The sequence below is a fragment of the Dysidea avara genome, chromosome 2 (assembly GCF_963678975.1).
Source record: "Dysidea avara chromosome 2, odDysAvar1.4, whole genome shotgun sequence".
NCBI lineage: Eukaryota > Metazoa > Porifera > Demospongiae > Dictyoceratida > Dysideidae > Dysidea > Dysidea avara.
The window spans coordinates 27,521,107-27,540,004 of NC_089273.1; the positions used below are offsets into that span (position 1 = coordinate 27,521,107).

Consider the following 18,898-nt stretch of genomic DNA (forward strand, 5'->3'; position numbering starts at 1 on the left):
TAGTTGATATGATTCAGCAACACCTCCAGAATTCACTTCAAACTCATGATCTCTCTTGTATGGACCAGGTTTTGGTTTGCCACATGGCTTAATGGGTACATGATAAGGAAGAACTGATAAGTTTTTGGCTTTATGAATTTCCAGACTTGGTGCTAAATGTTCTCCTGATGCACTAGCCTTTTGATACACTGCTGTGATTGTACCATGTGTCGTGCCTTTGCCATCCACAGTGTCTTCAGCAAAGTCAGTATTGTCAATAGCAAAGAAAACAAATGTACCCTTCTTGAGGAATGGTGGTACATAGAGCCCACCAAATTTTTTAGTGTTTTCCACAACAGCATTGGCAATTGCTGTTTCTAGGAGCAAAGTACGGTTGTATGATATGCAGTAGTTCTGTGCATGAAGGAGATTCATCAGTGTCTTGTTCCTAGTGTCATGATGGATGGTGAGGGCCAACCCCAGGACCTGTGGGTTTTCTCGTGAGCGTGGTATCCGGAATGCATCAGAGGGCCTCTTGTGCTTGTGTTGCACTTGTCTCCTGGTTTTGAAGGCGTACATTATATTCTGACAAATGGTCAAAGCAGATCTATCAACTGTCCTATTTTTCACCTCTGTTTGTAGCTCCTCCTCAGATCCCACCAAAATCCACCGTATCAGGTTGTAGAGTTCAGTATGAATATCATCCCTTGTGCTGGATACTATCATCGCATTATTTTTCTCCTCCTCAGCAGATTTGGAAATGCTCTCACGTACCATTTTCGCTGTCTTATATATCATCTTTGTCTTTTCTATTTCATTGGTGGAGTTTTGCATCAAGGAAGTGCAGACCATGTCTTCTTCGCATGCTTCAGGACAGTAAAGAAGAGATGGCTTTCTTCTATCCTTCTGTCTCGTTGACTTTACAGTTGGTAATTCTGAAAGAATTTTGTCCTTCAGCCATTGCCTTGTCAGAGTTGGAATGTGTTTTTGAGCCTCATCCTTTCCACCAAGCATAGATATGTAGGTTGTCTCAATAACATCCTTGGGAAGATAAACTTTGCTTTGGGTATGAACATCTACTAGATTGATCAATTCAATCCAGCATGACATCTGCATTGGGAGGGGAATCTGTGGAGACTTTACTTGATTGCAGGCATCATCCCTTAGTACATGGAATACATGTTGTGTCCAGTATACCTTGTAGTATCGAACATCAATTGCATGAGCATCACCAGGTGATATTGCATTATTTAAACGTGTCATCAATACTGGATTCTGTGAGATTTTAACAGCTTGTTGAAGTTCCTTCCCAGCATTTTCAGTGCATACTGTGAAGAGATCCTGGCCATCACCCTTTTGACAAAAAAAGCAGTAATATTACCTCAACGGTTCTGTTGCAGATCTGGTGAAAGGTGCTGAGCTACTAGGTGCTGTATCTGTTTCAGTTTCATCCATTTTAAATCGTGTTCTTTTATGTCCACGTTTTTTGCAGTATATGTTCTGGTACAAATAGCATGTTCTAAACAATCACTTGCTCGTTGGATTGATATTGCATTTGTGGCATCAGAATAACAGCTACGATGCCACACAGGCTTGTTTTCAATGAATGTTTTACTGCTCATTTCTTTCAAGTATCCATTGATATCAACATATACTCCATCCTGCAAACTGGCCCTTTCTTCAACTGCATTGGGTAATTTCTGATATGATTCAGTTTTGGGATTTTTAACCAATGTTCCTTTTTTAGGAGTAGATTCCTGACAAATAATGCACATTTTCCAGTCAAGTTCTTTGGATGAACTTATAGAGCTTGTTCCCAGTTCACTACTCATGATGTGCTGGGAACCGAATAAGCAACAACACTAAACACATGCACTAGCTTAAAAGGGACAGAACAAACTTACTGAGGAAATTGTGAATTGTCAGTAGAGATGTCAGTAACAGTCCTTCTCCAAACTGTAGTAAACTAAACTGAGCATGTCCTGAAGATTACTGGCTTCCAATGCAAGATTTTAGACACCAACATGCAAAGAATGTTTGATATTTGCAAGGTGTGCAGGATTTTTCATGCTGGTAAGACACCTGTACACAGGTGTCACCTTTGACAAATAAACTGCATACTTTGTGGATTCTAACAAAACTCCACACACACACAGGCCATTGCTCAAATAATATGACACATATAGCTATTGCTAAATTCTTTAGCAGATAAACACCCCTCAGCAATGATGCAATAATCAATTATAACATCATTCCTTCAGATTGTTTATCCTCTGAAGAATCCTAGCTCTACTTGTCTTACATGCAAGAGTGACGATTAAACTACACCCTGTATAATGAACGAAGGAAACTTTCCTATGTAATAAACAAAACTTTTACTTTATGTGACCGTTTGTGATATAGATTATTATCACCAGAGATGTAAAAGTATAACCAATAAATTTGTAGGGGACTTTCTATGTCAAACAATCATTAAATACCAGATATTTCTTATTTAGTTAGCTGCTGTTTTAAAACTGAAAATTGACAACTTTGTAAACATCTGTGCAAATGTAAACATTGATTTTCAGATTCCTCATGCTCTAAGCTTTCCAAAAATATATTGGTTTGCTAATCTCCATAAATTTTGAACAAAAGTACATAGTGAACCTGACTATATAAGCACCACTACTGCAATGGTGCAGGTATAAGCACCATTTTATGAACAGAGGATGCCAATGAACTCCTGTTTCTTTCTGTATAGCCTGATGCTGTTGCCTCCAAAATATCATCTGAAAAGAATCTTCATCATACTGCTTGCTTACACTGTCCTCATGTTGATCTATAACAGTTACTAGGTCATCATGTAGATCTTGTTCAACATTGAGCCCTTGTGTTTCATTTAATTTCTTAACTTTTCTTGTAATTGGTTCACCAACTTGTTGCTACTGTTTAAGTGACTTTGTAATGCTTGTACTCAGAGCGAAACGTCTGGAGCTGTCAAGTAATCAAGGTTGGCATGCATGTGGCTACTCGGAGAAGTAATGGTATGTGAAGTAGGAGATCTAGATGCATCATTTCTTGCTCTGTTGTGTAATCGTGTTGCTGTAGATTGTAAGGTTTTACGATGTGCAGCACACTTTGTATACCTGATCACTCACAATGACTTGACACTACCGGTGTCTAATAGTCTGTCTACTGTCATTGGTAACAATGTTGGCAACCAGTGTTCTACCTATATGTACAATATTAATATAATGCAAAACTAAATATATTATGAAGTATAACTTACGATCTGTTCCATAGCATTTTCCTTTATTGTGAACTACCAGATTAGGAAATTCCAAGCACAGGCTTCCTTCACATAAATGAAAAGTGTTTATTTTATTCAACAATACAATTATATCATTGACACAAGAAATACGAGATCCAACTGGAGTATCTAATTGTGGTAGGTTGATGGTGTAGCCCTCCAGAGTGACACAATATTCAAAGTTGGAAGATATTTGAACTCATACACTGATATGTGGAGGAGAAAATTTCATCTTGGTTAAACTAAGCCACTCAGAAGTACTCTCAACAATGTTCCAGCCTGGGATGCCATTCTTGCTCAAGCGATCATGTAACTCCATCAATCCTTTCACTTTATTATGAGTGAACGATAGTAGTGGTAATGATACAAAATCTGTGTCTGGATTGCTACTATTGGAGGATGCCACTGATTCAAAAGTTAAACTGGCTGCTAGCTTTGCTTTTCTTTTCTTTCTGTAGCCTTTAACAGAAGAAAGTTTTAACTTCTGCTTACTCATATTGATTTACACCTGAAACAAACAAAAAAATGCGTTTTCCCCTGCGCGTTTAATCAAGCAATGGTTAGTACATTGTTGGTGATGAATGACATATTTAAATTTTTTTTTTATTATACCTTACACAGATAAACGATTCCATACATAATCCAGTTCGATAGCATATATCTTGTTTATCCTAACCACGGAGAAATGGACTTGACAGACAACAGTACAGGCTGTTACAGCTAGCAAAACAAAGGTCTGCAAACTCGAGCGACAAGACTGAAACAGCGAATTCAAAAGAAACAAGGCCGCAGAACTATATTGGTTCGATTGGTGATTAAAAGTTATCTGTCCCAGGCAAGTTTGACAAACATCCCATTCAGAATCATTAACTTACGGCTAGCAAAGTGGATACGGCGATGCCCTAAAAAATCGTCTATTTCGAAGCTCCTGACTTCCCGAAAGAAACTGCAACGATGTTAAACGATAAAGGAACAGTTTAGTCCAGCACATGCAGGCTTTATAATGGTAGCGTTGTACTTGTTGAGAATTTTCTCTTCACATTCCACACCAATTAACTAGAGATGCTGATACGCCAGCAAGACTGTACAGACGGTATTGGCTCAAGAGTGGGGTTTCCAATCCCGGGGGGTGTAGTATCTATGATAGTACCTAATTGCTAGATTCACCATGAACCCGGAGGTACGATTGTTGTCATCACAGAAATATTGATTTTAGTAGAGCAGCTCAGGTATTTCCGATCACCATGTACTTTCGGACGCAATATTTCCTAAAGAAGCAACAAGACTCGATCAATTATTACACTATTATGAAGACCTATGACTATAACCTCCATATATAAAATATAAAAAGATTCGGTTATATCGTGTGGCTGAAGGGACCTCGGAAATCCACTGTCCAAAAACGTCGATGCTCGGACAAGGACATGTACGCTCGGACCCCACCCTCTACACCCTTCCCATGCAACTTCAAAAGCTATTGTGTGGTAGTGATTGATAGAACTAACCTTGAGCTACCCCATGATATAAGCAGATTAGATTTTTATTAGCTGGTATTGTAGATAGCCGATTTTTTTCCCAGAGGTGGTAACTTGATCAAACGTCGGACGCAAAAATTCATTTTATTTTCGACTTTTCATTTATTTGTGATAATTTTGGTATTTTATGACTTTCAGTAAAGTACTACCTGAAAAGGTTTTAAATATAGCAATTTAAACTCAGGTATAGGGCATGGTTATCATATCAAGATTCCGATTGAGGACTCTGAAGCTCTTCCTCCTGTTGATTCCTATGTGTATGTAAAGTGGACAGAAGCTGGAGAGGAACCACCTGGTTGGTACAAGGCGCGAGTTGGTCAGTACTTCCTAGACAGATCGTGTAAAATTGTTTATGATGACAGTGATGATCAAGTTGTTTCTGAAGTTGTTGCTTTACATACAATAGAGTGGAAACCATGTGCTAAAAGAGCAAGGAACTTTGTCTCCCTTGATGGGAAACCTGCTTTTACCAAAGCCAACGGGAAACCATCAGTTAAATTTGCTGACTCAATGGAACACTCACTCAAAGGATATGCTGACGATGTCACTTTGATCTCCTGTGATATCGATGTTCATAAATCAGTTTTACAAACAATTGACCTGAAGGCAGCAGATTTGGACTTGACTTTTAAACCATCTAAATGTATTTCCTTTCTATTTGATGGCTCCAAAGTTGCGCCAATGGGCTTGCCATTATCCAAAGGTACAACTGGACCCATCAGAGAAGGCCAAACCAAATTTTTAGGAAAGTTAATTGATGTCTCTTTGAGTGCTACCAAGAAAGCTGCAGGCAAGCGTATGATAAGCCATCTTACTGACCTACTTTCTGCATTTGACTCACTCCCCATCCGTGGTGAGTACAAACTGTGGATTTACCATACCTATATTCTCTCACTGACATGGTTTCATTTGTGTGTTGATGCTGTCTCCAGGGGGACCATCTCCAAGTTAGAATCTATTGCCACGCGGTTTCTGAAGAAATGGCTGAATTTTCCCCGGAGTGCTACACGAGTTATTCTGTACTACCCAGGTGTTTGTTGTCCTAGTATTTCTCATGTCTCCAGGGAGGCAAAACTAAGTTTGCTAGCCTGTTTCAGTGCCTCCTCTGACTTGCGGCTCCAGGAACTTAGCCTCCATTTGCGTCTTGGGAATGTTGCTCTACAAATCCAAGACAATGACTATTCCATCCTGTCGATTGCTCAAAAACAATTATCTGCCTTCCCATCAGCTCGGTCGTTATATATTAAGGCTAAGCACCAGTTGTCAGATTCCATCAAAGCTCAATGCAAAGACCATTTACAGTCACTAACTGTTCAGTCAAAGTTTGAGAGTTCCGCTGAACTAGAGAGCTCCTGTAAAACTTGGAACAGGCTACTGAAGGGATTCCACCCCGGTCAATTGTCATTCCTCCTTCGTGCAGCATCTGACACTCTACCCACCGCTGTGAATTTACAGAGATGGTCCATCCTATGTGAAGCGAAGTGTTTGCTTTGCGATTCACGGCGCCCAACAACTGCTCATGTTTTAAGTAGCTGCCCTGCAGCATTAAATCAACAGCGGTATACCTACCATCATGATCAGGTTCTTCGTGTTTTGGCCACTAAACTTTCTGAAGCATTTGCTGACATCCCATTTGTTAAAGTGTTTGCTGATATACCTAATTTCCATGCTGATAATTCTCCACAGTCTACAATTCCGATGAGTCTCCTTATTACATCCTACCGTCCAGACATTGTTATATATAATTCCCAGAGTTCTTCCATCACTCTGTTGGAACTAACATGCCCTCTGGACTCCATCCATCACATCCAGTCTGCTCGCAATAGGAAGCAGAGCAAAACTGAGTATCTGCAGCTGTTGGCTGAATTTGATCGCCTAAATATTGCTAACTATTATGACACCATTGAAATCACGGTACTTGGTCATTTTCAAGTGTCTTCCATCAAGAATTTATCTAGTTTGTTAAACTTTGTTCAAGCTGATATAAGGATTTCGAAGCACATTATTAAGGAATGGTTAGATGCTGCTGCCTCTGCCAGTATCTCTGCCTCTCAGAGAATTTTTCTAGCACGAAACTGTACAGAGTGGTGCACAAATTAGACAGTTTTATTTTTGTAATTACAGTAATTAGTCTTTTTTGTTGTTGTTTTTGCCTTGCCATGCCCACAGTGTAGTCCTCTACTTTTTGTGTTTGCATGCTGTCCGAGGTTTCACATGCCTATTTGTTTTGTTGTACATCTTTTCATCACAATTGTTAATGATGGTTATCTCTTTGTTTTTCGTCAGTTCTAGGTGGAAGAAACCAAGCTACATATAGCTGTAGTATAGTACGTCTACACAAATTAGCTAAATAAGGCCACTCCTCTTACTCATTTTACACTTTTGAAATTATAAAATCAATTTCAGGTAGTGGAGGTCAGCAATAAGCTGCAACAGTGTACAAAACCTCGCTAACGCACATATGACTGTTCTATTAGAGTAGGTTTATTGGTTGAGTGAATTTCACTTGTTAACTTTCGTGTTGTAAGCTCCTGTATTTTTCTAGAATCTGTTCTGGAACAATTCATGTATGTTGGGTCATGCAAACACGAAAACCTGTACAATTTAAACCAGCGAAATTTGCTCAATACATAAACTACTCTAATAGAACAGTCATATATGCGGTAGCGAAGCTTCACACACTATTGCAGTTTACTGCTGACCTCCACTACCTGAAATTGACCGAAACAATATCAAAAATGTCAAATCAGTAGAGAAGTGGCCTTATTTAGCTAATTTGTATAGACGTACTATACTACAGCTACACTGTTAATATGAGGTGTTACAGGTGCACCGATCGTAAAGGTGTTCATGTACACCCATGGTATTTACAACACCCTAAGGGAGTACTGTAGCACTAGGGGTGTTATTGAACACCACAAATGTCACTTTATTCCCCATAATAGCTAAGCCACTGTAAGGGTGTTTGCCTACACCTTGGTATATTGAAACCCACAATCGGATGCTTATATTAAAAATTAGGTTATAAATACATTTTGTTAACTTCTATAAGAGTGACTTGGAAACAACCATGTGATGAGTATAAAAGTGTTGCAAAAATATAATTGTGTACTGCTAATGTGGTTTGTTGTTAATCATTGCGTATAAATTGAAATCAACATGAAGGTTACCGGAATGTTATAGCAAGCCTACGTTTCTTTTCAACAAAATGCCACTATGGAGAGCACTAGAACACCTTTAAAGTGTACTGTGATGCCTTTATAGCTATTCCTAGAACACCCTTAGGGAGTATTGTAACGCCTTTGTATCACCTTTTAGTTGCTCCTAGAGCACCCCTGGGGAGTACTACAACTCCCTTCAAAGGAGTTTAATTTACACAGTAGTTAGAACTCCTCTAAAGGTGATTGGATTACACCCTATTTTTAACAGTGTATATATGTAGCTTGTCTTCTTCCACCTAGAATTGACGAAAAACATCCTATACCTGTGTTTAAATTGCTGCATTTAAAACCTTTTAAGCTAGTGCTTTACTGAAAGCCATAAAATACCAAAATTATCACAAATAAATGGAAATTCCGAAAAGAAAATGATTTTTTGCGTCCGACGTTTGATCAAGTAATCACCTCTGGGAAAAACCGGCTATCTACAATACCAGTTAATAAAATTCTAATCTGCTTATATCATGGGGTAGCTCAAAGTTAGCTCTATCAATCACTACCACACAATAGCTTTTGAAGTTGCATGGGAAGGGTGTAGAGGGTGGGGTCCGAGCGTACATGTCCTTGTCCGAGCATCGACGTTTTTGGTTAGTAGATTTCCGAGGTCACTGCAGCCACACGATATAACCAAATCCTTTTATAATTTATGTATGGAGGTTATAGTCATAGGTCTTCATAATAGTGTAATAATTGATCGAGTCTTGTTGCTCCTCTAGGAAATATTGCGTCCGAAAGTACATGGTGGTCGGAAATACCTGAGCTGCTCTATTTTGTGAGATGCAAATAATACTTTTAAAATTTCGTGCTCCACACAAAGAACAGGATAAAACTTGCTGCTTAGCTAGATATTATCTAGAGTTAATGTAGTTAAAAAGAACGCACGGTAATAAGCAAACGATTCACTGGGTTCCCGGCACAGGGTTGCTTCCTCTCAAAAAGCAGAAAATGAAGCACGAATTTTTGAATTCAAATTGCCCTACCAGCCAAAACAAGAAAAGCCAACTCTTCCTCATAGTGATGTGATGAGGTTGGATGCATGGTCTGTCTATGCTGTTAATCTGGAAAGGGCCTGAGACTTCTCACCATCTAGGTTAAGAACGTCAAACTTTTCGTGCGTCATTTCAAGGGATTCTCTCAACGGTACCAAAAAAAAGCAGAAAATGAAACACGAATTTTTGAATTCAAATTGCCCTACCAGCCAAAACAAGAAAAGCCAACTCTTCCTCATAGTGATGTGATGAGGTTGGATGCATGGACTGTCTATGCTGTTAATCTGGAAAGGGCCTGAGACTTCTCACCATCTAGGTGAAGAACGTCAAACTTTTCGTGCGTCATTTCAAGGGATTCTCTCAACGGTACCAAAGTTCTTTTCAGTACTTCTGATGCCACACTGGTCACTTAATTTAATTTAGAATGATGATAAATGATGGTTCAAAACGATTTTGTACCTTTTCGGTTTGTTTTGGGATGTTTTGCCGTATAATGGTGATGTAGGGTGATTAATGAAGGTTTGAACTGCTGTGGAGAGTGAGAGGTGAAGTCAAATTTGGACGATTTTGCTGCCTCCCTTGATGCATAGCTTAGAGCAAGGCTTGGAAGCTGTGGATGAAATAATAATGGACAACCGCTGCTACCAAACGTTCAGTGACATCATTTGCTATAGTTTTAGTCGATAATTGATTATTGTTGTAGCTGCAGAGGCGCTGGAAATGGCTAGAAAGCGCGACACGCTTCTTTGATGCTACAGAAAAATGTGACGCTCGTCACCCAGATGATGAGAAGTCTCAGATCTTTTCCAAACTAACAGCATGGACAGAATATGCACCCAACCATATCGAAACACTATGAGAAAGAGTTAGCTTCTCTTGCCCTGGGTGGTAGGGTATTTTGAATTCGAAACTTTGTATTTCTTTGTCTGTTTTTTAAAAGAAAGCAACTCTCTTCCGAGAACCCAGCAAATCAATCACTTAGTTCTTTGAGTACTTTTCAATTACAACAACTCTGGATATGATCTCACTAAGTAGTAAGTTTCATCTGGTCCTTTTTGCGGGGCACGAATAAATTTAGCATCCTGCGAGATATTGAAAACAATATTTCTGTGAAGACAACAATCGTGCCTCCGGTTTCATGGTGGATCTAGCAATGGGATACAACACTGAACATCCCACAATGGTAGGGGGATTGACTTGTAGAAGTCGATTTTTCGGATTGCGGACCCTATCCAAGTTGCATGCAACATTTAAATCACTGCGCATGCATCTCTATCATATAAAGCGTTAATATACGTAGTTAATGAAAGAGTGTGTAAATGTGACAGCTTCTTAAGTTTTATTGAATCTATTTTAATTTAGTAACTAGTAATTGCAACGATTTGCTTATTACTGATTTATTCATTTATTTCTTGAAGCTTTTACAGATACAGTATTCCAACAGATATGTACGTTATCGATGTGATATTGTATGGGCTTAAAAATTACAAATTAATATTTGTATGTGGAAATACTTTAAAATAATTATATTTCGTCCTGAGTGTAATCTGCAAAAATTTTGTTTGAGTAATTAACGTTATAAATGTGTGTATGATTGTTTTGAAATTTACACATATACAATGCCATATGTGAGCCTCTGAGTAAAAACCGGTCATTTCGGCAAAATTATATTTTGTTTAGCTATTAGCTAAAACGTATTGAAATAAACTGGGTAAAAGTACGCGTTCTACAAAATAATTTACACACGTTCCAATCGATTTGTTATGTACACAAACAAATAAAGCCTATACACTACAAGATTTTTTCCCCGGGCTGGATGGACTGCCCTTGCCTACCACCCCCAGCACAAAGAAAGCACGTGCTGGACAACTGAATAAAAAGGACCAGATTGCTGAAAGTTTAAAAGTCCCTGTGCTCATCAATGCGGCCTATCTCAGGAGAGGCATACAAGATACTCATTTTCATTGAACAAGTTACTCCTGTTCACTGGAAGTACAAAAATCTTTGTTTTGTGTTCCAGGTGTTCGTACAGTGTACGATACGTTAGTTATGAGCACTTATTATTATCATTATTATTTGATTAGCAGAGCCCACCTGTGGCGTAAAGCTAATTTTACAAGTGCAATTGTATTTGTGACCGTCTAGCAATAACCCGTCTAGTTAGCACAATCAAACTTTTTAATTCACTCACCATTATCTGCAGTGTCCAAAGAATGGATCACCAAAATTTTAGCCTTCTCTGGTGTGTAGTATTGAAATTAAATCGCTAGAAAGTAGGAAGAACAAGGAAATCGATGTGCTCAGTTACTATACTAAAAATAAACTATAGACGCTTGAATTCGCAGCCATATCTTCATGTTTGGATTAGTCTACAAATTTGGAATTTGGTTTACAATGGATTGGCAGATCAACCAAGGTATAGTTTTAGCCTTGCAGTCACTTTCGCATAGGCGTATTAAGGCGGTTTGTTAGAAGAAACGATAACGATCTTGTTTACATTTACTGCATCATAAACAAACGCACGTGACACCCATACCATTGAAGATACAAAAACACAACAAAGATTTTCGAACTCTCAATGAGTAGGCGAATAACATGGTATATAGTTGTAATCAATTTGAGTTTATCTTTGTCTAGTACTGTCCCCATAAAAGCTTGCATACTTTCTTGTAGCATGCGTAATTTTACGAAATATTTTAATTTTATTCATTTATTTATTTATTATTGCTTTATAGCATACATACAAGATACATACAGTATAAACATTGGTCCTTAAAATCTGGTGTATGCTGAAGGTCCACTGGCATCCAGTGCCAGTGGCCAGGAGTAAGTAGTAATTTTTTTTGTTTTATAGAATAAATATAAGATTAGAACATATAAATAAACAGTTAAACAATTAAATCAAAAAACTGAGTCTGATTGCAACAGAAGCACTTTTTATGTAATGACCTTGTGAAGATCGCGCTCCTCTAATGTACTGGATTGCTGAACGTAGTAAACAAAATGACAACCTACATCTAATCCATCCTAGTACTGTGGCACAAGGGTCATTCCAATTGTCAGACAATAAACTCGCCGATCGCTTGTAAAATACAACGGCTTCATGGCCCATTTCCCCGGAAGCAGAGAACACTAGAGGAGTAAAAGAACAATGTTCCACTTGACGGATTCGCAACTCATAAATTCTCTTCTTTGTTATTTCGTGTTTCCTGTAACATGACTGAAGGGTGGTTCTACTGTTGGATGGTTCAAGTGGGTTAAAACTCTGACGTCCGTATAACATTTTTCATAACGACCACCCCAAAATCCATTCATGGCAATGTCCAAGTGTACGCCATCCTGAGTGTTGGCAGTCTTCTGTTGAAACCTTTTATTACTAAGAGGCTGCAAATGAGGCTCAACCTCCACATCATTGCACACTTCAGTTAATAATTCAGCTGTGATATCCCTCACTTCGTTGTGGTGTAAAGGGAATCCAACGTTTGCACAAGATAGGGCATGATCAACAGAAAAGTTAGTACCACAAGCACAGTCGGAAGGTGTACGAGAGGGCATTCAGCCATACCTCAAAGCAAGGGCATCTTGAAAGGCAGTCTTGTGTAGGGAGAAACCATGTTTTTGTATAGGTAGGGCAGTAAGGGGGTATTTATTTTGCGGATCTGACCGGACCGTAGGACCGGAAGCTCCTGCTTAACAAGCTAGGTGTTTAAAAGGTCTATTTTACGGACCATGCAGACCGGAAGAGGTATAATTAAGGCATGCATGCACGTGGATCGACACTTTCATGATCGTGCGTGTTTTTTGAATTCCGTATGTATACTCTCACACATATATCTTTGTTGCTTGTACAGAATTTTTGGCAGGCTCCAATGAGATTCTTTGAAGAATCACTTTAAATCTGTGTTTACATAGGAAAACTTGTTAACAATGCCTATTATGGATAGTAAAACTGAAGTACTCTACATGCCTGATATAACCATGGAGAAGAAATAATAGAGACAGCATCATTATCATCCTTGAAAACTTGCAATGGCCTACACTACAAGAACATCGCAAATCAGCTAGACTAGTTTTACTATATAAAGTACTACATGATTTATTGATTATACCAAACTGTTACCTCCCATTTAAATCTACTGTATTATGGACCCAACACTCACACAACTTTAAACTAGTACCTTACTAGCCAAGAATTGATGTATATAAATATCCCTTCCTTCCAAGAACTGTACCAAAATGGAATAGATTAGATGCTGAGATTATTGAGACTGACTGTGTTGAAGAATTTAAGCAAAAGTAGCCCCTTCTATGTAAATAGTTAAGTAACTTATCGTAATTGTATATATTTTTATAGTTTAGTATTGTAATTGTACATATGTATATAATTAAGTAACTTGTCATAATTGTATATACTTACATAATTAAGTAACTAATTGAAATTGTACACATGTAATTTCACATCAGCATTATACCCCTAGAGGGTCCTGCTGATTAACAATAAATAATAATAATAATATCTATCTCACAATCTGGAATACATAAGTTTCTTATAACACTTGATACAAATAAAGCTAGTGGTCCAAACTGTATATCCCCTTACATCTTGAAGCATTGCGCAGATGAAATAACACCAATATTACATGTAATATTCAATCATTCTCTGTCAACTAACTCATTGCCATCTGATTGGTTAAAAGCCAATGTATGTCCAGTATTCAAGAAAGGTAATCACAGTAGTGTTAGTAATTATCACCCCATATCTTTGACCTCCATTTGTGCAAAGGTTATGGAACACATTATATATCATTCCATCATGAACCATCTAAACAAAAACAACATATTAATTGAAAATCAACATGGCTTCAGATCTAATCATTCATGCATAACTCAACTAAATACTCTTACAGAAGACATATACTTTGCTCTAGACCATCAGAAACAGATAGATATCATCTTATTGGATTTTTCAAAGCATTCAATACAGTTCCACACCAACGCTTATTGACCAAACTAAGATATCATGGAATTAATGGTAGTACTTATAACTGGATCCAAACCTGGCTTACCCAACGTACTCAGTGTGTTGTTTTAAATAGTGAAACCTTTAGTCCAGCATCGGTAATGTCTGGGATACCACAAGGCACAGTTCTTGGTCCTCTAATGTTCCTATTGTATATAAATGACATAACTAAAGACATCAATTCACCACTCCGCCTGTTCACCGATGATTGCTTGCTTTATAGAGTTATCAATAGTGTAAAAGACATCAACAGAATTCAAGAAGATTTAAATAAACTGTCAGAATGGGCCAACACTTGGCAACTTAAGTTCAATGTTAGTAAATGTACAGTTATACGTTGCACAAGATCCTTATCACCATTCACTCACGACTACACACTTCACAGTCACATCCTAGATATATCTGATCAAAATATGTACCTAAGAGTCTTAATTCATAAATCACTGTCTTGGTCACCTCACATATCAAATGTTGTCAATAAAGCATCTACAACACTCAATTTCTTAAAATGCAATCCAAACAAATGTTCAAGTCAAGTTAAAGAATCAGCTTACCTAACAATGGTGAGACCACAACTAGAGTATGCATCTGCTGTCTGTGATCCCTACCACATTGGAGATATTTAAGACTTAGAGAAAGTACAATGAAGAGCAGCACACTGGGTGTTGAATGACTATGGCAGATTCAGTTCAGTTTCTCTAATGTTGGATCAGCTAAATTATCCTAAATTACAAGTTTGGCGGAAATTATCTAAGTTACAAATATTGCATAAGATACTCTACCAACAGTTATCACTCCAAATTCCTCATTATTACTTACCAAAAATATGACCAACAAGACAATACTACCATCTTCACCATATCTTACCTACCTCATCCACCACGGCATACCAAAACAGCTATTTCTCAAGAACAATAAACGACTGAAACATAGTACCAACTGATACAATTGAAATTGCAGATACTGATCTATTTATGACTAGACTCCAATCATATTCACAATAACTCGTCATCCTCAATCATCTGCCACTACCAACTCTAATAACCAGTGTTCCTGATAACATGTTTTTACCTAGTGTAAGTAATGTAAGTAACTCTTTACTGAATGATTCCTGCCAAAATTCTTTTCCAAACTCAATTTCGAATTCCAATGGTATTGAATCTCTAAAGCTGATTTTTCTGAATAGCCATCGCATTGTAGCGAAACATGCCTCCCTTGCTGTTTTACTTTACGATTATAACCCTGATGTTATAGCAGTGAGTGAAACCTGGCTCTCATCTGATGTTTCCTCCTCTGAGTTCTTTCCTGATGGATACTATGTATTCAGAAAAGATAGGGCTGATGGCTATGGTGGGATGCTCTTGGCATGCCGAAGTTCTATTAACTGTCAAGAACTTGTGTTTGATAATAGCACAGAAGCTGTGGTGTGTAAGGTTACTCTAAACAACTGTTAACCCCTTATAATTTGCTCTTTCTATAGACCACCAAATAAGATATCCAAACTATAGATAATCTGTGTAATTTATTTACAACCATCACTTCAACCCATCCAAATGTTCCCATCTGGCTTATCGGTGACCTTAACCTACCAAGCATTGACTGGGCAAACAATTCCACTAAAGACTCTGCATATCCTCTTATTTTGTGCGATACTATGATCAATTTTTGTTCAAGAATATGGTTTCTCTCAAGCAGTTAATTTTCCAACAAGGGGAAACAACATTTTAGATGTATTCATCACAAATAGACTATCCCTTGTGCATAGTTGCAGTCCATTGCAGGTATTAGTGACCACAAGGCAGTCTATATTGAATCCTCTGTTTCCATCACTCATCAGCAATGTGCTCAGCGAAAATCTTTTCTTTGTCATAAGGTAGATATGGTAGGTATAAAAGAAATTATAAACCAATTTAGTAACACCTTCTTAAGCAAGTACTCCTTGTCTACGCCAGTTGATATTTTATGAAATGAATTCAAACAAATGTGTTTTGACTGTTTATCCCATGTACCAACCAAGCACTTTAGCACTGGGACTAAACAACCATGGGTAACCAATCGCATAAAGCATTTATCACGCAAAAAGCAGCGCTTGTATAACCTAGCCAGACAATCTAATTGCAGTAGGAACTGGGACTCTTATCGATGTATCAAACGTGAGGTCCAAAGAGAACGTCGTAATGCATACAATAACTATATTGAAGGATTGGTTAATTCCAACGGCGCTGTATCAAAAAGGTTGTGGAACTTTATAAAGAGTCAAAAGAAAGACCATTGTGGTGTAGCACCTTTAAAGGTTGAAAACAAAGTAATTATTTATTATTTATTTATTTCATTGCTTTACAGATACACAGCAAAATTACAAGGATGGTAGGTACAAAAATAAGACAGTATGATTGGAAAGGTGATCTGAAGGACAAATGACAATCAATGCCAGATGCCTATAAAACTAACTACTTATACTTAACTTAATTACCAAAAGCCTATGAAACTAGTTATTACAATAAATGATAGTTACAAGGGTTGGAGAGCTTAGCACAATTACAACAAGGACATGCGAAATGGAAAGTACATTTATTATTTGAATTAAAATTACTTAAAAAATTAATGATAGTTCTACTAAAGCTCAAATACTTAATGACTACTTCACCTCAGTATTTACTCCAGTAACAGAAGAAGCTCTCCCCATGATACATGAACAATCGAAACCAGACATCAACCCAATTCTTGTCGAAACTAATGGTGTCCTTGAACTGCTTAGGGCCCTGGATGTACATAAAGCCTGTGGACCTGATGGAATACCTGCAAATCTATTGAAGGAAACCTGTGAAGAGATTGCTCCATCCTTATCTTTTATATTCCAAGCCTCATTACAACAATGTATATTTCCTATAGACTGGAAAAAGGCAAATGTTGCGCCATTGTTTAACAAGGGTGACAGATCCAGTGCTAGTAATTACAGACCTGTGTCATTAACTTGTATTTGCTCAAAACTATTAGAGCACATTGTCTATTCACATATTTATACTCATCTTAGTAAATATAACATCTTGTGTGATCAACAACATGGCTTCCGCTAAGGACAATCATGTGAAACTCAGTTATTGCTAACAGTAAATGATTTTGCTGAGAACTTGAACAAAAATGAGCAGACTGACATTGTTTTTTAGACTTCTCTAAGGCATTCGACAAAGTATCCCACCAGCATTTGTTCCACAAACTTTATCATTATGGTATCTGAGGAAAATTACTAGACTGGATACAACATTTTGTTCTTCAAAGATCCCAGCATGTAATAGTTGAGGGTCAGCAAAGTGATCCATCTACAGTAACTTCCGGTGTACCCCAGGGCACTGTCTTGGCCCCATTACGCTTCCTGTGTTTTATTAATGATTTGCCAAATGGGATATTATCCAAAATTAAATTGTATGCTGATGATGTGTTACTTTATGCTACTATTCATTCAGAGCAGGACTGCCAACAGTTACAAAGAGATCTGGATTCTCTCGGAAAGTAGGCTGATGAATGGAAAATGGTATTTAACCCTCAAAAGTGTGAGTTTCTCAGAATAACCAACAAAAAGCATCCAATTCTAAACCAATATAAAATTCAAACCAAAAATATTAAGGAAGTTGCCCATGCTAAGTGCTTAGGTGTAAAAATTAGTCACAATCTAACTTGGTTTGAACATATAAAGCAAATTACCAACAAAGCTAACAGAACCAAAGGATTTCTGCAACACAATTTGCATAACTGCCCACTTGAAATTAAAAGTAATTGTTACAAAGCGATGGTAAAGCCTATATTAGATTATGCATCCATTATTTGGTAACTACACACACAAAAGGATATCAATATGATAGAAAGAAGTCATAGGCAAGCAGCAAGGTTTGTGATGAATAACTTCTCCCATTATGCCAGTGTCACACAAATGCTAACAAACCTTAACTGGCCAACCCTTGCTGAATATAGAGAAGAACAGAAAGCTGTTATGATGTTTAAGATCACTAATCACCTCATTGACATCTCGGCAAATTCTTTCCTCACACCTGTACCAATGTTACATGATACAAGAGGCCATAGCAAGAGATTTATACAACCAATGACAAGAATTGATTCTTATCTATATTCCTTCTTTCCCTCCGCTATTAAGCTTTGGAATTCTCTACCCCAACACGTGATTGACTCTAACGACATTGATCAATTTAAGCAAAGACTAGCTGGTCTAGCAACAATTATTAATGTTGATTAAGCTATTTGTTTGATGTTTGTTTGTGATCTGTGCACCATACTCTTTTCAGAGGTCTGCACAGTAATAATAATATTATAATAATATCATTGTACCTAATGTATTTGTGTTTATGTGATTCCTGAACACACCAGCATGGCTGACTGCTCAGTAAACAATAATAATAATAATAATAATAATAATAACGCAAGGCTCTAAAGGCAGAAAGCTTGTGCGGAGAACTGATGATTTCGCGTGTTTTCGGGTCCCATCAGAGCTAGTGGTGTTCAGTAGCTATCTCAACATAATGTAGTGTGCCATTGTTTCGAAGTGGACAAGAGTGAAGATTTAGCCGTACGCGAAGTTGTAAGATGGTTGAAGATTTAGTACAGGTGATTCAGAGACAAAGGTTGAAGATCAGCATATAAGGCCATGTGTGACTTCTCTGGGGAAGTATATTTAATTAAATTATAAATTCAATTATTGTAAATTTTGGATAGAGGTGTAGCCTGTGCATTAAAATCACATGCATAATTAAATAATAGTTATACGGGCACAATGTGGAGTCTATGAAATTTATAAACCCGAAGGCCCGCGCTGTAGTACTAACGGCCTGAGGGTTTATAAATTTCATAGACTC

The 18,898-nt window shown here is 37.6% G+C and overlaps 2 protein-coding genes across 2 annotated transcripts in view; both read left to right on the forward strand.

Moving 5' to 3' along the window:
* The first annotated feature begins 3,956 nt into the window (after positions 1-3,956).
* Positions 3,957-7,035, forward strand: LOC136247972 (uncharacterized). Its single transcript, XM_066039790.1, has 2 exons — positions 3,957-3,975; positions 4,991-7,035. The coding sequence occupies exons 1-2, from the start codon at positions 3,957-3,959 to the stop codon at positions 6,904-6,906; spliced, it is 1,935 nt and encodes a 644-aa protein (XP_065895862.1). The 3' UTR covers positions 6,907-7,035.
* Positions 7,036-10,326: 3,291 nt separating this feature from the next.
* The window catches only part of LOC136244071 (uncharacterized), a 32,272-nt gene continuing 23,700 nt past the window's right edge, over positions 10,327-18,898 (forward strand). Inside the window, exon 1 of the mRNA XM_066035595.1 lies at positions 10,327-10,461. The gene's annotated coding sequence lies outside the window, so the exon portion shown is untranslated. The remainder of the gene's footprint in view (positions 10,462-18,898) is intronic.